Here is a 24,330-nt window from a genome sequence, read left to right as displayed (position 1 = left end):
TATAAAATCCTAAGAACACTTCAGGGTATGATTGGAAACATTTTTAAGTGATGATACTATCTATTATTGAGGAGTTGTAATGTATTAAGCTGCTATCCACTAGGTGCTACCCCAGCCTCAGTCAGTTTTGCTATTAGCTTTGCAAGATCAGAAACCGGAAGGGATTTTGCAAGGCAAAGATATTTGAGGTTTCTTAGGAGTACTCAGAATACCACTGGTATGAAAAGGGGCATGCTGGTATTAAAAAAATGTGAAATGTGTGGTCAAGAAGGAGGCTGGAAACATGTTGAACGTGATTAACTATTTCTCAAGTATGTCCGCTTTTTTACTTTTCCTTTCTGGAGTAAATAATAGAGTTGGTACATAAGTAATGAATGCCTTTCCACAAGGATCTGCTCGGCCTCATGTCTGAATATATATTGCACATCCACAGTCCTAGCACAGACAAAGCTAGCTCACTGTCATTTCCTGTACAAGGAGTCTCATGATCTGGACTCTACCTTCCTCCCTGCTTTCATCTTCTGTAAATTGCTCACATTATAACTCTGCAGCAACCACACAAATATACCTGCGGTTTGGGAAAGTAGTGACTTTTATATCGTTTTACATTTTCCTGCCTGAGCACACAGAGGATCTCCTTACCTGTAGTATACTAACCTGTTCATTACTATAGCTAATGTCTTCTGATCCTTTAAAACTTAGTTACAATTTTTTTTTTTTTGAGTGAAGGTTGCACTCTGTCACCCAGGCTGGAGTGTAGAGGCTTGATCACAGCTCACTGCCACTTCCACCTCCTGGGTGCTCCTTCCACCTTAACCTCATTAAGCTGAGACTACCGGCACACATCACCACACCTGGATAATTTTTTTGTAGAGCAAAAGTCTCACTATGTTGCCCAGGTGATCTCGAACTCCTGGGCTCAAGCAATCCTCCCACCTTGGCCTCCCAAAGTGCTGGGATTACACCCCCAAACCTGTCCCTGTTTTTCTTCGAAATTTAACTTTTCCAGACCATTTCTACCCCAGATCTAGGCACGCCTGTGACTAACTTTACCAAACTAATCCACTGATTACTAACTAACTAGCTCATTCTTTTCCACTGTTCTGAGGGCTCTTCGCGGGCCAAGACTATAATGCCCTTGACTTTCTCTGCACGGAAGACTGCCTGTTTGTTGGCACAGAGTACACGTTCAGTAAATAAGTGACAAATGAGTACGCGTCAGCTGAAGTAGTGCATATAGTGGCTTCTACGACAAATCATTTTTCAAAACCTTATATCACAGGATATGACTTGTGTTCATTTTAAATAAATGAAACTCAGAAGAATTAAATCGGAATCTCAATCTCTACTCCCTCCTAAGAATGACGGAAGGAACTCTGATCTCTTCTCGCCTGGACTTTGCTCAACATGCCACTCTGGGGCTATCCACGGCGAAGCAGGCATCCTTACCAGGGAACGTTCAGTTCTTTTCCTTGACCGTTGGTAGATGAGCTGTTGAACAAGACCTATATCTAATAATAGATCATGATGTCCTGATAGAGGTCGCTTGGCCACAGAAAGTGGCACTAGATGGAAAATGTTTCCCTGGCTCTCAAGGCAAGGGAAGGGTTCATAAAACAGATGAAAACTTCGGTGGGGATAAAGGGGAGGGTGAGGACATTTTGAAGAGTCCCTCTGAGCAGAACGTCGATGACGAAGTACAATCATCACATGAGGGGTCCAGAGGCTGGTGAAATCGTGATCAGGTCAAAGGCAGGGGAGGTTGGACTCTGAGTGGAAGACGTGACTGGTGGAATGTTCTGGCAAGAGGGTGGAGAGGCCCTTCGACACACGGACGTGGCGCGATGCCATTGTCCCCACTGCCCTGTACGTTGTCCCTTAGGAAGGGGAGGCACTGGCAGTGGTCAGCACACAAGTACCCTACAAAGAAAGGGTGACACTGTAGGACAAACACAGGGAGCAAAGGTCAAGAATTAGCTGTGAAATGAGGTGAGAGTCAAAGGGAAGAAAGGCACATACTTCCCCTGTTTGCCGACTTTTTACTTTATATTCTACCACCTATATTCGCTTCTCTGATTATACACAACAAAGTGAAGGTGTTTCCATTCAAGTCTATCAATCTGCAGATAGTGTCTATTATGATGCATAGTGGAGGTGAACTTATAAATCAAAGAAATGAGTGAATCTAAGCTGCTGGGAGCAGAGGATTTGAATACGCTTTCCTGACAACACAACCATCTAACGCTCCCACAGATCTCCCAAGCCCGTAGATGCCATTTTGTGATGATGCTTCCTTGGCAAAGATCTTCCGAATTCATCTGTTCGGCTAATTACCGCAGGCTGTCTACTGCACCAGGAGTAGGTCTTAAGGGATATAACGTTTAAAGACACCTGGTCTCCACCGGGGATACAAATTATATTTGAGTTGCAGGCATCCATAATGATGAGACAGAATTCACTGCAGGGTAAAATGGGGGCTTAAAGAATGCAGAAGTCTGTTTCACTTCTGGTCAGCTGCATCTGATTTTATCTACATGAAGAGTCAGGGGTTTGAAAAAGAAGCTCAGATAAGTTGCTTTGTGGCCCGAGCTGCTTCATGGTGTTCTAAAGTGCTGGTCCACGTCTCACAGGACACAACAGAGCCAAATGTTAGGTCTTGTGCTTGAAGAACTAAACTTTTTGCTTCGCCTTACTTTTTGTTTGAAACAGTCCCTGCTGTTCACAATTTGAACAGTGAAAGAAACATACTTAAAGAAATCCTAACTGGATTGAGACAAGCTTGACATAAGAATTCTTAGTTGTAACTGAGCAGCATTTGATGAAGCAAGCAAAATTGCATAAGCCAAACTCAAAGAATGCCTTAAATTCAGTCAAAACAAATGTGTATTTGGAAATGTCATTTTCATAATCAATACAATGAAACACTGACAGTTCTTCTGGAAGACAAAAGTAGACGTATGGGCATGGAAACCTCCAACTAAATTCATTTTATAGAATTAAGTTGGTGTAGGAGATTACGAGACGCTCTGGTTGCAGATACACCTGACTTCAAATTCTCAGCCTGTCACTTGCCAGACATGTGTGGCCTTGGGGAAATTATTTAACTTCTCTGTAATAAACATTCCTCAACCTTAAGGAGCAAAAGTGAGAAAATTATATGAAATTTAAAATTGTTGTGAGGATTTAACAAACGCTCAATCAACATACATTTCCTTTTCTATGTTTTCATTGGAAGCGAGAGGAAGGCTGGTGGTTGACGATTGGGAGCAAGGAGAAACAGTCTCTAACACACATCACTATTGTCCCTATGTCTCCCATTCTCCCCCTCGCAACTGACATTCCACGCATCATGGAAATCCAGGCTCAGCTGCAAAGTTCAAGGCCACATGCCATTCCTTCGTTTGAAATGGAGCTTCCGAAAATATGAAGGTGATGGTGTGACCACATGCTATGTTATGAACCTCAGCGGTGGCTCTGGAAATACTAGCACTGGCCACTTTCAAAGTCAAACAAACAAGCAAACAGACAAGCAAGCGCCTTAACCATTAGGGAGCTCTAGTTCAAATGGAGTTTCTCGTTCGTGTCCTTCTCGCTTTGGAAAAATGCTGTGCATCAGTCAAGGTGCTTTGTCGACACGACAGAAAGGCTGAGATTCTCATTACCATTCATCTTTGTCAGCGTCACAGTTGCAAAAGTATCGGACGTCCAGGCAACGCTCGTCCAGGCCGCATTCGCACTGCTGGACCCCAGGGGGGGACCCTCCCCAGTAAGGGTGCCGTTCATTGGACCGCCCAATCCACCAGGTGAAGGGTGTGCCATCTGAAAAACAAGACATTTCACAAGGCAGGGTGAGGCGGGCCTGAAAGAGCACAGGGGGTTGTCACAGAAAACGAGACAAAAATATTTTGAAGACCATTTTCATATTCTTCAAAATGTTATATATATTATTCATGTACGTATAAGTCTATCGTTTCCTTCCGTCCCTTCCTCTCTCCCTCCTTCCTTTCTTCTTCTCACTGGCATTCTTCATTTCTTTCTTTTTACCTTTTGTTCTTTGGTTTTGTCTTTGTCTCTCTTTCTTATTCTCTTTCTATATATATATCTCTCTAAATTTATAAATTTCTCTCTATATATCTAAATTTGTGCACAGATGCTCATTCATAAATGCAAACATTTACATTAAACAACATTTTTCTCATATAAACAACATTTTCATCTAAAGTATTTCTATAGTCAAAAGTTGATAAAGACAATGGTCAGAGACAGGGTCACAAATTTAAATTCTTACCAGATAAGGCAAGTATTACAATGAAGTAAATCGGGCTAGATTTTAGACAAAAAAGATAATATGTGGATTTTAAAAGTAATAGTTTCCTTTTAACACTGCCAAAGAGAAAACAACAGCACCAGGGTCAAAAGTATCCTCCCTCTGTCCTCAGTTTCTGGCAGACAACGAGGTGGGTAGAGACAGGTGAAGAAGAAAGTCTTGGCTCAGTCCGAGGGCTAGTCCTGACCGACCCCCCACTGATTTTTGTCATGATAAGACTGGCCCCAGGGTTACCATATCTGCTGATTTTCTTTTCTAAAACAAGTCCTAAGTTCCAAATTCAAAGATTTGGGGGGAAAATAGAACAAAACCTTGTGAGGCCCAGGAATGTGTGGACCAAACAAACCCTTATGGCCATGTTTAACACAGTTAACCCATCAAAAGCTGGTATATAACTAGTGATTTCCAGTTTATATAGTTAACAGTAAACCATTTATGAATCTTGTCCGTGTTAGTTTCTTTCTTTATAACGTTTAGTTTAGTAAAACCTGTTGGATTTTCTTTGATGATTGGGAATTCTTCAGCAGCTTAGAATCAGCATTCAGAAGGCGATGCCCTATCCAAAACAACATGTGCAGATAGAAATGGAGGGGTCATACACCATTAGGTTGGAGGGTGTGAAACTTAGGTCCCCCTTGGTAATTGCTGTCTTGTTTTTGCTTGGCATGCAACAAATGCTTGAAACATATTTATTTTTAAAATGAAACTAATATCTACTAGGGACCGCTTTAGATCATTTACAATTTTATTTTATTTTATTTTATTTTTTTCAGTTGGAGTCTCACTCTGTCGCCCAGACCGGAGTGCAGTGGCTGCTCCCGGCCACCGCAGCCTCTACCTGCTGGGCTCCGGCGAACCTTCCGCCTCAGCCTACCAAGTAGCCGGAATTACAGGCATGCGCTAGCACGCCTGGCTGATTTTTTTGATTTAATGTAGGGATGAGGTCTCGCCGCCCAGGCGGGTCTCGAACCCGTGGGCGCAGGCAATCCACTCACCTTAGTCTCCCAAAGGTGCGGGATTACAGGCTGAGTCACCAAACCCGGCTCATTTACAATTTTAAAGTAGGATAATTGTATCGATCTAAGGGTGTTATTGGGGTTGACATTTTGCCTAATCGAGATTCCGGTTTACATACAAATCCTTATGTGCAAGCATATAATTTACTAATAATCTCTATATACAAATAGCAACAACGTTCTCTGAATTGCCTCATTGTTCGCATCCTTATAAAAGTCACCAAGTCACATCGGAGGAAGGAAGACCCTCGAAAGTAGCAGTCCCCAGACATTCTGACATCCGGGACTGGTTTCATAGAAGGCAATTTTCTACAGACGGGTAAGGGGGTGGGTGGTCAGGTAACCTAGATCCCTGGCATGCTCAATTCACAATAGGGTTTACGCTGCCATGAGAATGTCATGGTCATCCCCCATCTGACAGGAGGCGGAGCTCCATTCACCACCACCCACTTCCTGCTATGCAGCCTGGTTCCTATCAGGTCCAGATCTAGAGCTTTTCAATGAGAAAGACATAAGGAAAATGTTATAAAAAGCAGAAGCATGTTGGGGCGCTGATTCACAGAACAGACATCCTGAAAGATGACAGTCACCCCAACACAGCACTCTGCATTCTGCCTAAAATAATTTGAGCTTCTTTATTATTTTTAAAGCTAGAATTCTGGTGAGAGACATCTGTTAACCAGTGTCTCCTTTTTAAGGATAATTATCAACGATATGCATCATTTTTGCTCGTTTCAAATCGTTATAAAACATTGTAAAATACCTCACATGAATTGCTGTCTTCCTAAAGCCCACCTGGGTAAGCCACACTCACATGACCTAGAGTTCTGGCAGATTTATTTAGAGCACAGAACACTTTCAGGACCGCGGTAGGCGGTCTCCCCTGTGTGTGAGTCCAGACAGCATAAAGGTGAAACATTTCGTATTTGAATATATTTACCAATTCTGACCTTGGGTACAAGAATGGGAAGAAATGTGTTGCCCATCCCTCCTTCCAGGGGCCCGGGCCTCTCGTCCCAGAATCTAGAATACAGACTACATAGTCAAGTCCCATGGCATCATAAGTTATTTTGTGTATGAACTATCAAAATAACCATAAGTTATTTTGTGTATGAATTGAGCAATCAGTTTGTACACAGCTCCTGGTGGATATGTTGCCTCTAGTAGTTTCCACTCTTATGGGGTGTCTTTATCCCCTCACAGATTCATTAGTAGCCCAAGGTCTCTTTTGTTTTGAATCCATCAACGTCTTGTACCACTTGGGCCTATTGGTGCTTCTCTGCTCATGCGTGGCGGAATTATTTCAAAGGGTGACAGTTGTTTCAACTGATTGTCAACAAACAAGGAGAAAGAAAGGGGAGAGGGCGAAAAATAGTAGATAGATAGATAGATCATATCTCTCACTATATATGAGAGCAGGTGGGTTATTGCTAAATTTTCTTCTCAGGTGCAATATATTCGTACCTCTGTCCCTGTAGAGTACTAGAGAGATACAGCAATTAAGGAAACTGAGACTCAGACAGGGGACTTGGTTTGCCTTAATTCTTGACTCTAACCGTTGGGTCAGGAAGACAAACTACACACTATGTACAAATTTTGGTTAATGCAGAAACTGATTTTCTTTTTCTTCCAGCAGAAATTTCTTTCAAAAGTGAAAGAACAAAGCAGAATTCTAAACATTTTATTTTTAAATAATGTGCATTCATCCAACAAATATTTAACAAGGCTCTATCATATTTCAGGTTCTATTCTATGTTCTTGGAGTAAATCACTTAGCAAAACAAACTAGAACAAAGAAACAAACAAAACGTGCCCTCCCCGAGTTCATATTGTAATTAGAAGAAATAGACAATATTAGTCATAAAGTAATTTAGTATTTAGAAAGGGATAAGAGGTATGGGGGGAAAATGCAGCAGCCTAGGGGGTTCAAGTGTGCTGTGAAGAAGGGCATATTGCAATTTTAAATCATACTAGGCTTGGGAGACCTGATGAAAAGATTCTTTAAACAAAACTCAAAGGCTGAGAGCAAGTCACATGTGGCTCTCTGAAGAAGGGCATCACACACAAAGGAAGTAGACAAGTGAACGCCTAAGAGAAAATCAGGACATTGTCTAGAACCTGCAACCAGTTATTTTTTTGTGTTTTTTTATGTTTTTATTTTAAATATGTGGGGTACAATTCAGTGTTAGGACGGTAAATGTTCATTATACAGGTACCCTTGTCGATGACGTGTGCCCCTCCCCCAGGCAATTTCCCACTACTGCCAATCCCTTTCTCATGGTACTACAATGTGAGGACACGTGAGGACACGTGATACTCGGTTCTTTGTTTCTGTGATAGATCACTCGGTATTATAACCTCTAAGTCCATCCAAGTTGCTGTAAAGTTCATAATTTTCTCCTTCTTTACAGCTGTGTAATATTCCATCATGTATATGAACCACTTTTTTTTTTAATCCAGTCCACTTTTGATGGGCAGCATGCCTGTTTCCATGTTTTTGCTATTGTGAACAATGCTGCATGCAATAAACGTGCATTTGCAGGTATCTTTTTCAGAGAGTGATTTGAGTTCCTTTGGGCATATTCCCAGTAGGCGGATTGCAGGGTAGTAAGGAAGGTCAACTTTTAGATCTTTTAGGAATCACCACACTGTTTTCCACAGAGGCTGCACTGGCTTACACTCTCACCAACAGTATAGAAGTTTTCCCTTTCACTGCATCCTTTCAAGCATCTGTTGTTTTTTGAGTTATTGATGATGTGTGTCCAGGTTTTCAAACTGCAATTTTCAAAATGTTGTTGGAGCTCTAATCAGAATGTCTAACAGAGAAAAAACAGTAGCAGAAAACAGATCAAATAGAACTTAGACGCTAAGAATTCACTCTGACAGTTTCAGGCCAAAGTGTATTCATTAGGAAGACACTAGACTGCAACAGGCTCATGAACATAAGAGAAATGGGCTTGAGGTTAAATACAACCACGCGACAGGACTGGCTGATGAGAAAGTCCCATCCAGCTGGCTGACCCTGCACACCAAAGGCCAAGAGACCCTGGGAAGATGCTCGACCTGCACCATGACCCCTTTCCTTCAAGGATCCCCGCCCACAAACCTGTTGCCTCACACCAAGGTTTCTGGGTTCCCGGCATCTGCAGGATAGAATCTCCTGGTGGAGCCCGCTTCCTGGGACTGGGGCCAGCAGAGACTTCTCACAGGTGGGACCTGATGGGTGAAGCACAAGTCTCGTGCCCGAGTCCCAACTGGAAGGGAGCCTGGGACTTGAAATCTGCATTTGCTGTGGAGCATTTTCCTAACACAGAAACAATTCAAATGAGGATAGGCAGGCATGAAGAAGGCACATGTCCATTCGGGAGCTGAACAGACACCTAAAAATCACTTAATGGATCAATACTTCAAAGCTCTGAAGTCTCCATTTCTTCTACCAAATGCAGTTATTAATTCAAATCCATACCTCTTCAGGGGCTTCAGATAAGCAAAGGACTCTATGAAATGTAGTGAGCAGTGGAGAGTGGAGGCAGTAGTTTTGCTTTAACAACCAGGAAGTCATTCTACTTTGACAAGAAGCAGAATAGGGAACTACTTTGCTTACCCTACAGATGTTTGCGTGTGACACAGGTCTCTCCACAGTGAAAGGGAAACTGTCTTCATGCACTGTTCTTCCAGGGCTTGGGGCTCTGGCCATTTTAGAGGCCAGCCCCTTGGCAAGGAAGCAGTGTATTCATACACAGCCCCAGCAACTGTGCACCACAAATATGTCCATGAAACAGTCCAGGAGAAGAGAAGAGAAGGACTGGGATCCCCTGAGAGATGCCATCAGGAGCTCCCAGAAGCAGCCTCAAAGGTCTCAGAGGGGTGGCGAGGTCCTCAGTATGCAAGACAAAGAAAAGACAACTGAGGAATTGCATTAATTTGCATTACTGCTGTGCATTTGGAAACATTATCATGTGACCTCAGGCATACAAAGTTTGGGGAAATTTAAATTACATATAAATCACTGTGGTCTGAGAAGGTGCATGGCAGGATTTCAATCTTATGGAATTTGTTTATGCTTGATTTATGACCGAGGAGGTGGTCGATCTTAGAGTATGTTCTGTGTGGTGATAAGTAAAATGTATATTCCATGGTTGTTGGTGGGGTGTTCTGTAGGTATCCATGAAGTGCATTTGGTCAAGCATCATCGAGGTTCTGGATCTCCTTGTTGTCTTTTTGTCTTGATTATCTGTCTAGGGTTGTTTGTGGGGTTTTTAAGTCCCCAGCTATGATAGTGCTAGAGTCAATATCTTTTTTATGTTTACCTAGAAGCTGTTTTATGAAAGCTGGTGCTCCTATGTTGGGTGCATATATGTTTAGGATGGATATTTCTTGTTGATAGATTGAACCTTTTATCATTATGCAGTGACTTTCTGTATCTTTTTAAATTTTTGATAGCTTAAAGGGTATTTTGTCTGAGATTAAGACCGCAACTCCTTCTTTCTTTTGTCCTCTGTTCGCCTGAAATTTTGTTTCTCATCCTCTTATTTGATTCTGTGAGTGTCCTTTCTAGTGAAATGAGTCTCTTGGAGGCAATTTATTGTTGCCTCGTGATATTTTATCCATTTTTCCATTCTTTGTCTTTTCAACAGAGCATTTAGTCCAGTCACATTCAGGCTAATTATTTAGATGTGAAAGTTTATCCCTATTATGACGTTCTTATAGAGTTTGTTGTTGCTACTATTTGTTTGTTGTCTTACTTTTGATTTCTGAGTTGATTCATGTATGTTTTCAATCTTTTTCCTGCAATCTTGTGAAAGGTGCTGTTGTTCTTTTTTTCCTTTCTTTTGTGTTTAATACTTTCTTAAGTGTTTCTTGTAGAGCTGGTTTGGAGGCAGCATAAACTCTTAGGGATTGAATGTCTGGGAAGGATTTTAATTCTCCATCACAGATGAAACCTAGCTTAAATGAGTCGGTAATTCTTGGTTGAAATTGTTTATCTTTGAGAACTTTGAAGATTGGGCTCCAAGCTCTCCCAGCCTGAATTGTTTCTGCAGATAAATCTGCTGCTATTCTAATTGATCTTCCCCAGTAGGTAGTCAGACCTTTATCTCACTGCCTTTAGGAATTTTTCTTTTATGCCTACTTTGTATAGGTGAATTATTATGAGTCTAGGAGTTGGTCTTCCCATTTTTTGGAATGTCTGTTCCAGGGTGGTCTCTGTCTCTCTATCTGCATCAGTAAGTGATGGATAATTTCTTACATTCAAGAAAATCAAGACGACACAATTAATACATAAACATCCCCGACCTATTTCTTACTGTCACACCCATTTTGCTGCTATAGCAGGATTTAGCACCTGCATTGTAGGCCAGCATCTTTTTGGGATCTCCACACCCCAGGTTTTGGGGAGGTAAGCATGAGTGTGTTTAGCTTTGCTGAAACAACATGCAAACCGAGAGAGACAGTTCACATCCAGTTCTGCGGCTGCACCAGTTTTTGACACAGCTTCTGCCCATAAGTCCCTATTAGATGTTTATTTCTAAGAAACTGGATTTGTCAGCCTCTTTTTTTGACCTCTCAGCTTCCTTAGACTTTAGGGGTAGGTTTACATAAGCCTGTCCGTCAAGGAATACACCCTATAGATGCCTTCTTTTCCAGTGTCCAATGCCTTTCTGAGTTTCTACTCACAGTATTTTCATGCCCATTTTTTAGGATGTGAATTGTCTCTGAATTTTAAAGTAGCTAGGGTATTTGACAAAGAAGTTCAAGTAGACCATTTTTCCAAATCGTTCTTTAACTCACTTGGCATAGCACAATGCACAAGAGTGTGTAGCCTTAGGTTTGTCCATACTATTCTGGCAGAGAACTTTCTCAGCTCACTTTAGCACAATGAGCCTCCTTCCTCTTAATCAGGGCAGAGATGACCAAGAAGTACATGGAAAGATCAATGATGGTCCTACTCTCCAAGTATTTTCTGCAATGCAGTTAGGAACATCAATGAATGAGGAAAATAAAGGAAAGCATAAATTCTGTTTTGGCCCAGCAAATTCTCCGACTTCCCGTCCATACATGTCAGCAGTCACAGTCAGCACTTCAGTGGTCACTCAAGAAGTCACCTCTTCTCCATATGCCCTCCTTCCCTACCACATATGTTTTACATAAACCCAACATGGGTTCACGTGGATCCTTTCTCAACTCGGTTCCAGCTACTGGCAGTGCAACCATAATGCCCACCTTCAAACATGGTATTTGGTTGCCCCTGCAATTTACATGGCAGTTTTCCCCAGTGCTGATAGTCTCAGCTCATCTTTTAAAGGTTTAATGCCACCCACACATGGATTCAGTTAGAAACTCATCATAGAGCTTTGGAGAAACTATTCCAATGGTTCGTCACTAAACTCTTAAAGGTAACCTGTTCAAACCAGATCTTGTTCTTACTCACAGCTCCCACCCATTGAATGAGGCAAAACTGGAATTTTGATGTCTGTATGTATACATATATGTACACATATAATTTATTCATATAATCTATATGAATTATCATATGTATGCAATTAAATATAATGCATAATTCATAAAGCCACAAATTAAATATAATAACATAAATTATACATATTATTGCATTCAATTGTTTCTTAATTCCATAGTGTGGAAAGGTCACGGTGTGATATATCAGTGATATAAATTTTAATAATAAACTTTTGCTACCCTACGGGAGTTCATAACATTTGGGGCAAGAAGGCCATGCACATAGCTCAGAGTAATTCAAGTCAAAGTGAGATCAGTGTCCACACACAGTAGCTAATAACATTCTAAAAACGCCCAGAGTATAAAACTATAACTTTTGTCCAAGAGTCCGGGGAAAGTTTTCCTGGAAATGGTAAAACATAGGCAAAACATCCTACTGCATGAACAAAATACAAATCATCAAAATACTGATTTGGCTTTGAAAAGAGGCTTCGTACTGAGCACTTCAGCAAACATGGCTGTGGGGAAGAGTCTGTACAGGTGGGAGTCATAAAGGAAGGATGGTCTGATTTTCGCCACGGTGTCTTTAGAGAGCAGCTATTCCCAAGAATGAGATTTCTGCACACATTAAATATGTTTTATTTCATTGACTATAGTTAAGCATTGTTGGCCTAAAAAATAAATACAAAAAAACACCACCAATGTTATAAAACCCAGAAATTACCAGTGATTGCAGCAAAACATCCTACTGCATGAACAAAATACAAATCATCAAAATACTGATTTGGGAAAAAAAGATCTGTCAGCTAAAGAAATAATTTGATATACTCTTTCTAAATAGAATATCATTTCTGAGGAAACATTTAGTCAGAAAGAAAAACAACCTCATTCATATCAGAACATAATGGCAGGCATCCATCAATGTCAATCTCAGTCTTACTGCTTGCTGGTCAGGATCATTAATTCAGAACATATGTCTAATAGTGTGATTAAGGGCTAGTCAGTGACATTAGGAATTAACATTTTTATAATGTTGTTCAGTGTTCTCTTCTCCTTTCCAATTTAATTGAAGTGAGCCCCAAAGAGAGAGGGGAAACAATAAAGATTAATGACACTGCCTCTCAAAACAAATGATAAAAGTCACTTTGATGGGCTCCTTTAAAGCGGGACTAGACACAGATCTCCAGAATCTGCCACAGAGATCATTTATGGCGAGGCAGAGACTTGGACAAGGTGATTAACTTAAAGGATTCTATTGTCATGGCGTCCATTTTTGTAGGAGAATATAAAAATGCTTTTCATTTTGATAAGTGTTTTTTTCCCTGAAGAACTGTAGTCAAGAATCTCAGTAAGGTTAAGTGACATGTTCCAAATCACAGTCAGGGGAACTGAGGGTAAAGGTGGGCTCCAGGTTCTAGGCCCCAGAGAGTCAGCAAGGGTATGGTTCCTGGCCTAAACACCCACCTGCACAGACTCACAGACCTTTTTTAAATTTTCAATGTGCTGGAGGTATATGGAAATAAAGTGAGTCTCACAGATGAAAACAAACATGTAGAGACGTTATTATAAATTTGTGGAAACTGAAAATAATAAAGGAACAACTCAGCATTGGAGTAAGATCTTCGGTTTACTCCATAATTACTCTGATATGACAAGCATAAAAGCAGAGTTTTACAAATGTGGGGTGAAAAGAATATAGAAGGACTCCCTAATCTATATCAATCAGTGATGTGAGAAGGAAGAAACCTTTGTTGTGCTGAGCCACAGAGATTTGGGGTGAGGCATATGGATGACCAAAGCATAGTTTAAATTATTCTGATTATTATAGTAAAACATTGATGAAAGGGAAACAGAGTTGGAAAAGTAAAAATACCTGATAACTATACATAATCCTGGAAATTGAGAACTGCAATACATCTGGGTACGAAAGTCAATGCACACAGTTATACTTGTGATACTAATAAAAACAAACATTGAACATTTTATTGAGCACTTAAAATATTCCAGGCAGTTTTTATGTATTTGTAATGTCCTAGTTGTAATCTTCACAACAATCCCGTGGCGTAAGTTCTTGTATTTCCATTTTACACACGAGGAAACAAAGGCATAGATAGAGGAGAAATTACATGCCAGTATCTCTGGGAGTCAGTGACAGGCCCTGGCCAGGGCCACAATGATCTCTTCAGCAGGTGATTACAACAGACCCAAAAGTAAAATGCTTGTCGTCACTACTGTTCCATACCTTAAAAGTTATTCTTATGACATCCAAAGGGACTTTAAAAGAATATATAAAGTCCCTTGTGTAAATCCTCTAGTAGTTTCCTATTTCAACATGAAAAGAAAAATCTAAACTTCTCACCATGGCCCGTGAGACCCCATGCATCGGGTGCCTGTAGATTTATTTCTCAGCCTCATCTCCCTCCAAGCACCAATCCATGGCCTGTTCTCTGCCCACCTGGGCCTCCTTGCCTGCCCTCACAAATGCTCTTTAATGTCCATTGCTCTTTGCCTGAATCTCTCTTTTCATGGGACTTTACAGAGGCTGATTGTGTTCCATCACTGGCCCCTAAAGTTACATCTTACCTCTTCCCAATTAGCTCCATCTAACAGATCCCAACATCACTCTGTTATGCCCTTGGCAGCATCAGTACTACCTGAAATCACTTTTTCACTTATTTTTGTTTGTTTGTTTAACATGTTCCTCACTGGAATTAGGACAAGAGATTTGTAGGTCTTGTCAATGACTACTCAACACATAGAATGGCACCTATCTTGCACCAGGAAATAAATACATATTTGCGGGATGAACGCTGACTAAATGCCAAGAAAAAGAAACTTCAGCCCAGAAGGATTTTCCACAGATGACATAAAAAAAGAAAACAAACAAACAAACTTGTTTTGCATAAACATATATGATTATGACGCCTTTAGTCTCTATATAGGTATATTCATCTCTATATAGGTATATTCATCTTTGGCGTTTTAGGCCATCATTTTAGAAAATCAAGTATTTTTGTCATTTCAGTGACAGTCCCAGAAAGTGACAAGTATCAAGCCTTCAAATAAATGCTTACTATAAATGTGGCACAGAATGAGACTACCGTACATAAAAGTGTTCAAATAGCAGCTTATTCACACGTTCAACAAAACAATATAAAACATCTGCAGCAGACAAGACACTTGGCTGGCTACAGCATCAAGTACAAAACAGGTATAAGCCCTGCCATCAAGAGCCCCACAGTGTGCCAGAAGAGGGGGGAAATGTTAGACATTAGTTTTACTGCAAATTAGAATGAAGTAAATTTGAAGTGGAATATTAAGCAATATGCAGAAAGTCGGGGGGAATGGCTAAAGTTTAGTAGAGAGTACAGTTTCAGGGGGAAAATCTAAAGTCATTCCCCTTACGAACACACCTGCTATTTCTGTTTTCCAACCAGCAAAAGAAAATTGGGATTTTATGCCATTAGCATTCAAAACAAGTTTCATATAACATATCTCACTCAGCCCTGCCAACAACTCTGAAGATTTTCATTTTGCAGATAATAAAATGGAAGCTAACAATGAATTAGTAAATTCTTTAAAATAACACAGGAAGGAAGACACAAATTTAGATCTTATGGCTCCAAACCCTAATAATATTTTTACTATATCATGTGAAACCTGGTCTTATTACAGATAGAAATGAAAATATTATCTATCTCAAGGCTTCAGAAAAATTGTTCTTGGGTCAATTTTATAATTTTATACATCAAGTAATCATTACATTGATAAAACTGCAGATTGGTGTTGAGTATGTATTACCAATCATCTCGGGATATTCCCAACTGCGTTGTCTCCCCAGTTGTACTGGTCTATCTAGTTGATGTATCTAAACTAAAACTAATAAGCAAAAAATACGTTCAGAAACAAATGTTCTGGCCAGGCACAGTGACTCATAATCCCAGTACTGACCTATAATCCCAGTACTTTGGAAGGCCCAGGCGGGAGTAGTTTTTGAGTCCAGGAACTTAAGCACTGCCTAGGCAACACAGTAAGACTTGTCTCTACCAAAAAATAAAAAAATTAGCCAGGGATGGTGGTGTGCTTCTGTCGTCCCAGCCATGTGGGGGACTGAAGTGGGAGCCAAGATTGTGCCACTGCACAACAGCCTGGGTGACAGACTGAGACCCTGACGCAACAAAGGAAGGAAGGGAGGAAGGAAAGAAAGGAGAAAAGAAGGAGGGAAGGGTGGAAGAGGAAGAACATCAAGTTCTAATAAGGACCATTGTTTCTCAGAAGTTCAGTTGGCTTGAATTCCTATAATTTTGTTCAGTAGCTACTTAAGGGAGTGACAAGATATTTCCAGGAACCAGTGGAAATTTTTCTCTAGAAGCTTAGATCATTGTTTCAAGACCCCTACCTATCACCATACACAAAAATCAGGTCTGAATCAAAGATCTAGATATAAAATCTCAAACCATAAGAACTTTAGAAAATGCAGACGACATCCTTATGGAAATTGGAACTAGAGACCAATTCCTGATCAAAAACTCAAATGTGCATGCAATAAGACATAAGATAGACAAGTGGGAACTTATCAAACTGAAAAGCTTCTGCAAAGCAGAAGAAACCATCAAGAGAGCTTGGAGACAGCTCACAGAATGAGAAATTCTATGTACATCTGACAAAGGTCTAAAATCTAAGATCTACAGAGAACTCAAACATGCCTAAAAGAAAAAAACAAACACCCCTATTAAAAAGTGGGCAGAAGATATGAATAGATAGTTCTCAAAAGAAGACACATGAGCAGCCAACCAATACATGAAATAATACTCAGCCTCATTAATCATTAAAGAAATGCAAATTTAAACCCCACTGAGATACCAGCTAACTCCAATCAGGATGGCCATCATCAGTAACTCAAAAAACAAAAGATGCTGGAGCCTCTGTGTGGGAAAAGGAATACTTTTGCACTGCTGGTGGGAGTGTAAACCAATACAATGTCTGGGGAAAACAGTGTGGCGATGCCTAAAAGATCTAAAAATTGACCTTCCATACAAGTCACCAATCCTTCTTCTGGGAGTATTCCCGGAAGAACTCAAATCATTCTACCAAAAAGATACCTGAGCACGCATGTTTATTACAGCACTATTCACAATAGCAAAACATGGAACCAACCATGCTGCCCATTGAAAGTAGACTGGGGCAACCCCCTCGTGTCCCCTCCCACTGTGGGAGCTTTTCTGTCTTCTCAATAAATCCTGCTTTCTTAACAACAAAAAGAGAGAAGACTGGATAAAGAAATATGATATATATATATATACATGATGGAATATTACATAGTCATAAAGGACACAATTATGAACTTCACAGCAACTGGCATAGATTTAGAGTCCATAATACTCAGTGATCTGCCACAGAAACAAAGAACTGAGTACCACATGTTCTCATTCATAAGCGTACTCTGAACGATTATCATAATACTGTAAGAAAGTGATTGGCAATAGTGGGAAACTACCAGGGAGGGGGGGGGGCGTGCACACTTCATCAATAAGGGCACCTGATCTCAAACCAGGTGAAGTGGGGACCAAAGTGAGGCCCCAAATTTATCTACACAATGACCATTTGTTTCCCTAACCCTGAATTGCGCCCCACATCTTTTAAAGAAAGAAAGAAAGAAAGAAGTAAATCTATCTTAGATTATTGTTTCTCAAAGTGTAACCTTTGGTCACTTGATCAGAATAATCTGGGTTGCTTGTAAGAGCATGAGTTAATAGAACCTTCTCAAATACATGAGGCGTAGGATCTAAGAATCTCTATTTCTTTTGTACTCACCAAGTTATGCTACTTTTTTACCCTAAATTTTACACAAGAAGATTTTAGAGTCACTCGTTACAAGGTTTCAGCCTTATTTGAAAATTTCAGACCTCTCCCCGCTTTCTTTTTTAAACAACTCTTGTCTGATGACACCAGAAATGGCTAAGTACTTAAGAAGCTACTTAGTTAGGCTTAATTCTGTTATCAAAACACACATATAAGGGTATATTAGTTCTAGCTCAAGAGAAGTATGATAATAAAAAGAAACAAAACACAGAGTAAAAATCAAGTTTAACTTGTGCCTGAGAAAAGGTCGCCAAACTTATGTGTTAACTAATTCTGATGATCAGGTCATTGCTCCACTGTCATCTTGGTCCAATATAAATCAGTGTGCCTCTGATACTGCCAGTCTTCTCTGAAATTCTCTAGAAGATTCTCCCAGGAGTGCTTCCCACAATGTTCCCTCTTTTCCAGCCCCATTTCCATTTGGTTCAAATTTTGCATGCTTTGAAAAGATCAAGGCAGTCCACATTGAGTTCTTATAATTTTCTTCTATTCTCACTTTCTGTCATACACACACACACACACACACACACACACACACACACACACACACGTCACTGAGTTTCATTCCTTATGTCAAACGACTCTCCCATGCTAAATTTTCATTTCTTTCCTCCATTTATTCTTTTTCTCTCTTTATTCATCCGTTAGCTACTCCACTCCGCTGTATTTACCAGTCTTGATCCCACCCCGCCACCATACTTTCATGGGCCAGGCCCTCGGAATGTGAGGCTTTTTTCTTTTCTTTTTTTTTTTTAATAATAGATTTTTTACCTATTACTTAAACTCAAATGCCTAAAAAGGGTAGATTCTCTAGCTCTGTCTTTTTTCCTGAGCTACTTTGTGGGCATCTCCACATAACAGCCCCATCTGTACCCCAATAGTTACAGGGCATATTCCTCACTCCCATTCAGGCCTCTTTCAAGGTTTCTCAGTTTTTGCAGGTTTCTAGGCGAAGTTTAGTGCTGTGTTGCACAAACATCAACTTCTTGGCCATCAAGACAACAAAGACCGTCGTCATTCGCCTCAACAATCTCTCTTCCGTGGAGCTCTTTCCTTCCCAATCTGCCATCTGGGCTCATCCATCCTGTGCACATGCGCCCAACTAGCTCCTTCAGTTCATCATCCTATTGCGATGCTTCCTGGCAGCAAAACATTCAATAGAATCTCATTTTCAAATGAATGTAAACAAACAAACTTGCAACCTGGTATACAAAGCCTCTCCTCCCTGACATCCATGCTACTTTTCTCTGTGCCTCTACTCTCCAAGACATAGACTGTTCCTCAATCAAGCTGGGTTGTTTCTCATTTGGAAAAAAAACAAAACAAAAAATTTATTTGTTTTGGGTAGACTTTCTGTTGACATAATTCTTTTCTGCAGGAATGGTTGACTTCTACGCTTCCACATTTGCTCATATGCCAACTGAACTTCTCTTTCACAACCTTTCTTAAATCCTTCTCTAACAATTTTGCTTGAAAAAGCAGAAATTATTGATGGCATTACTATCTTATACTGGGTTATTTCTGTTAATTGAAAATAAGATCTATCTTCCCTACAAAGTTGTCGTTTCATTACACAAGAATAAAACTAATTATATATACGAAATTTTCTCAATATTTAGTCACAAAGCCTGAAAAATATTCATTACCTATTATCCTATGTGTGTCTAATATACACACAGAAGTATAAACGTACCAGTTTCCCAACAGCTCTTCTTATCTCCTAATAGTTGATTAAGTAAGGCATTCAATAAATCAATATATGTGTGTTAAGGTTAAAAAGGAGTAAATGTTGCATTGCTCATCATAATGCCATTGGAATCATTCTTGTTAATAGACCCATCTCTAAGCTCTCCTTTCCAATTATCAACTCTTTCTCCACTAATTAATAATAACAAATCCACTATGGTTTGTACCACGCGTCTTTGAAGCAGATCATAAATCCCTCACGGTAGTGGCATCTTTCGTAAAAGTTTTTGTGTTGGAAAACATACAACAGAGAAAAAGAATGTTTCTGTGAGGTATTCAGTATTGCCCATAGTTTTATTAACTAATACACATTTATGGTAAACTGTAGAAAGTTTGAAATTAATGCTTTAGTGGAAAATGCTAAATTCAGTACATTTTTCTTATAAAATATAAATTTGATATGTATCTTAGTCCATTTGGGCAGCTACAACAAAACACCATAAACTGGGTAGCTTACAGGGACAGAAATTTATTTCTCACAGTTCTAGAGTCTAGGAAGTCCCAAATAATGGTAGTTCCCAGGTCTGGAGAGAGACCGCTTTCTGGCTCGGGGACAGTGGCTTCCTGCTGCGTCTTCACATGGTGGAAGGGGCCAGGAGTCTCTCTTAGGCCTCGTTGATAAGGACACTAATACCGCTGGCGAGAGTTTCCCCCTCCTGACTTAGTCACCCCCCAAAGGCTCTCCCTCTTTATATCATTACCTTTGGTGATTAGGTTTCAACTTATGAATTCTGAAGGGGCAAAAAATATTCAGGCCACAGCAACATAATAGAATTTTATTGATTCATTCATATTTCCTAAGAGAATTTAAATAGTAGCTGATAGGAGACAAGAAGTTGGGAAGAAAATAAGTGCAGCAACCAAGATTTAATTATGTATTTTCTCCACAACCTTTTATCTTAAGCCCACTCATCATAAAACAAAAAGAATCACTTTTCCAGCCACACACTCAAGAAAGCTATAATACTGATCTCTGCGTATTATATGACAGTGTTATATTGCATTAAAATACTGATCTCTGCCAGGCAGCTGGTTGCTTTATGATACAGCATTTTTAAAAATTCTTTCTTTTTTCAAGTAAAATACACTAAGATAGAAAATGTAATCTTGTTCAGAGCAAAAGAACAAATTTTCACTCAAATGATGAAGAAAGGGCATGGAGTGTTGTATATGCACACCTCAATAAAGGGAGGTTATGCGACGTTTATGTAGACTCAAATTATTATTATTACTAACTTTTTTTTTTGAGTTGGAGTCTCACCCTGTCATCCAGGCTGGAAGGCAGTGGCATGCTCCCGGCCACCGCAGCCTCGACCTGCTGGGCTCGGGCAATCCTTCCAGCTCAGTCTTCCAAGTAGCTGGAACTACAGGCATGTGCCACCATGCCTGGCTCATTTTGTAAATTTATTGTAGAGATGAGGTCTCACCAAGTTGACCAGGTTGGTCTGGAACTCACAGGCAGGGGCAATCCTCTCACCTCAGCCTCCCAAAGTGCTGAGATTATAGGTGTGAGCCACCATGCCCGTCTGAGACCCGAATTATTTTACCCAATCATGACTTGCTTTTCTCTGAAACACACACACACACACACACACACACACACACACACACACACACACACACACACACACACTCATTGACGCTCACACACTCATACACAGATGCACAGTTACATATGCACTCTCATATGCGTGTGCATACACACCACTGCATGCCCCTTCTTGCCCGGCTTTGCCTAAGCGCCCTTCTCCCGCTCCTATTTCGTCCTTCCTCCTTGCTTGGTTCTCCTTCTTCCCTCTGTCTCTGTCTCTCACTCGCCCTCCTCTTCCTGTCTATTTTCTTCCTTCCCCTCCCCACTTCCTTTCTTTACATCGTTTTCCTCTTTCTTGTTCCCTCTTCTCTCCCCATATCCCTTCCCCTTTATGCTTCTAAAAAAAAACCACCTCGAATTCTTTTCTTTTTCAACACCTTAGCACAACCACAGATTTGACAAGAATTGATCACAGTCCCGTCTACAATCTTCTATTACTGATGGTTCATAGGCATTGTCTGGCAATGGCAAAAGAAAAAAAATGAAATGAAAGGAGCCAGCGAGAACCTTTTATGTAAATACCTACATGAATCAAGTTTCCCTTCAAATTCGTTATAATAGGTGGGCAAATGCATCAAAGACGGCATGAAGGAGACAAAGTGAGTTTGCTTTTCACAGTGCTAATGAACAAACAAAAATTCTCTATTCATTTACTTCTGTACTTGAAACATAACTGATGACTGCAAGCCTAATATTCATTAGAGGCCTGAACAAGGCAGAGACAGAAAGTTGATGGAGCCCACAGATCACACCCATTAGGAAGTGTTGGAAACAGTGCCAGGCAGCAACAGAAGAAGAATGAACTCAGAGCAGCTCTTCTGATGAATAAAATATGAAGAACTTCGCAATTACAGAGACCAGAGAGAAGTGGCCAGAGGATCATCAGCATAATGATAGCAATAAAAAGAGGATTTCATGCCTCTGTCTCCTATTTCACATCCCCAAATCTGAATAATATTTATTAACCACTCTCCTGTTTATGATTATTTGCAGGGCACATCACAAAAAAAAATAAAGTAAGACTATGGATTTCCTGCCTTCAGGGATTTTCTGTTCCATGATCATCCACAAAGGTCATTTAATTATTCCAAAAGATATTCTACAATCATAAAATGTATGAAAGTGGTCATTTTGGTTTCTGAGCAGGAATATACCCTTTTAAGAATACTTTACATTTTAAAAGATTAAATAAAACGACCCGTTCATATAACTGATTATATGTTGATGTAACGTAATTTCTAAATAAAAAGCTAAAAACATTGGCTTGTGTCAGTGCTTACAATGTACTAGCTGCTATGTTTTCACATCACAAAAGGGAGAGAACAAGAGTTGGTTACAAGAGGTTGACAATAATCTACTTAAGGGCATGGATGATTAATAATCATTACAAATTCAGCATATATTAAGATACTCAGTAAATTTTTAAGCAAGAATTGAACGAACAAATACATGTGTGTTTGTAGATATGTACATCTATACATACACGCATGTGCATGCATGCCTGTACACAACACAAAACACCATCCTCATTAAAAGATGTGGTACAAACATTCTTAATGATAACTCCAACACAAATCTCCCCAAAGGCACATTATTTTACCTAACATTTAAGACAGAATTAGTGCCAAAAACTTGTAACCATACCGCTCACAGCTAAGTCTATATTTTTTCAGATAGCATAATGGAGGGCTTCATTCTTCAAGAAGTCACTTTGTTGCTATCACAAAAAAAGCTAAGTGGTTGGAAAATAACATGATATACCACATTAGCACTCAAGTCTGATGCTAGCAAACCTATTTCTTGTCTCTCATCAGGATACACCATTAACAAAGGCTGCCTTCTAGGATCTCATTCAATAGGAACAAGTCAATTAAAGGGCCTTTCAGTTGATAGAGAAAGCTAATGCATTGTTGGCTACTCTTAGAAGTCTAGAATCAAATTAGAAAAATAAGCACATTACACACACACACAAACCACACCTCTGAGTGGGAACAGGATTGGAGGATAGTGCACTTCAAGTGAGATCTAAGATCTAGGACTCATTTTTGGTTATACAGAGAATATCTCAAAATAGATGACATTATTTTATCCTGAGTACTTTAAGTTATTCTGGAATTGTGAACAGCAACTATCATATTTCATCAAGTGTGATTTTTAAAAGGTTGTCATTGATAATAAGATGCATCATTGTTCTATGTACTACTGGAAAATAAAAACTGCTGCCAGTTCCACAAAGATACACCATTGATTGCAAGATTCATTCCAATTTCAGAGATATCAAAAAGGTAAAACAAACTTTGGCTTCAACTATATTTACATATATAATTAAGCTTCTCATGATTCATTCCACCTGCAATTAATACTCTTTTTTTAATCTCATCAGGAAAATTGCTTGTATTTGTATTTTGTTTATTGTACATATAACAAGGATAGAGGATGTTGTCTTCAACAGAAAAAATTAACACCAAATTCATCAGAATTTTATGAATATTTTCTTATAAATGAAAATCACTGTTTGGCTTAAATTAGATATTGAATCATATATTCCATGAAAATATGTGAAGACTACAGTTCTTAAACAAGAAATGCATATACATGTGGTGACTTCAAAGATGGTTCTGAAATTCTGGTTTTTTTCATTGTAAGATGAAGTTTGTGTCTCCCTCTTTTACATCTGAGTGGGTCAGTGACTTCTGCAACTAACAGATCAGGATCGATATGACACTACGTGACTTCTCATGTAGGATCTTAAAAGGCCTAAAAAAATCGGGTAGGTCTTATATTGTGATCCCACAAAAGATCTTTGCTGATTACATCCCAGGACACTAAAATGCTCTTCTTCAGCGTACCAGGCAACAAAGTGAGAAGGCCTTCTTTAAGGACTATAAGCATATTGAAATTTCACACTCGATAACAGAAAATAGTTTGCTTACATATTGGATTATAAGTTCTCATTGAGTTTAGTTTACAAATTGGATTATAAAGAAGTATTCAATTCTTTTTTTTTTTTTTTGTAGAATTACCTGATTGCAGGATAGTATCATTCAGAAAAGGCCTAGAATGTTCAAAAAGTTTTTAACTCAATATTTCATTGCTTCAGATTTTATTATAAATGTGACCTCTTCCATGAAGCTTTCTTTGATCAACTCATCTACACATAGCTACTATTTGTTTAGATAGATTTTATTTTCAATAGAGACAAAGTCTCACTATGCTGCCCAGGATGGTCTCAAGCAATTCTTCCACCTTGGCCTCCCAGAATGCTCAGACTGCAGGCATTAGCTACTGCAACTGGCTTAGACTTTTTACAGAAAAAAAAAATGTACAATAAA

The 24,330-nt window shown here is 39.6% G+C and overlaps 1 protein-coding gene across 1 annotated transcript in view; it reads right to left on the bottom strand.

Moving 5' to 3' along the window:
- The window catches only part of CNTNAP5 (contactin associated protein like 5), a 697,937-nt gene that overhangs the window by 178,575 nt on the left and 495,032 nt on the right, over positions 1-24,330 (bottom strand). The window contains exon 16 of the mRNA XM_021716185.1: positions 3,663-3,819. Within this exon, the coding sequence (XP_021571860.1) occupies positions 3,663-3,819 (157 nt within the window). The remainder of the gene's footprint in view (positions 1-3,662; positions 3,820-24,330) is intronic.

This window comes from Carlito syrichta, unplaced genomic scaffold (genome assembly GCF_000164805.1).
Source record: "Carlito syrichta isolate Samal-C Ts95f unplaced genomic scaffold, Tarsius_syrichta-2.0.1 Scaffold308256, whole genome shotgun sequence".
Lineage (NCBI taxonomy): Eukaryota > Metazoa > Chordata > Mammalia > Primates > Tarsiidae > Carlito > Carlito syrichta.
The sequence above is the reverse complement of the archived record's forward strand: the minus strand, read 5'-3'. Positions and strand labels throughout refer to the sequence as shown.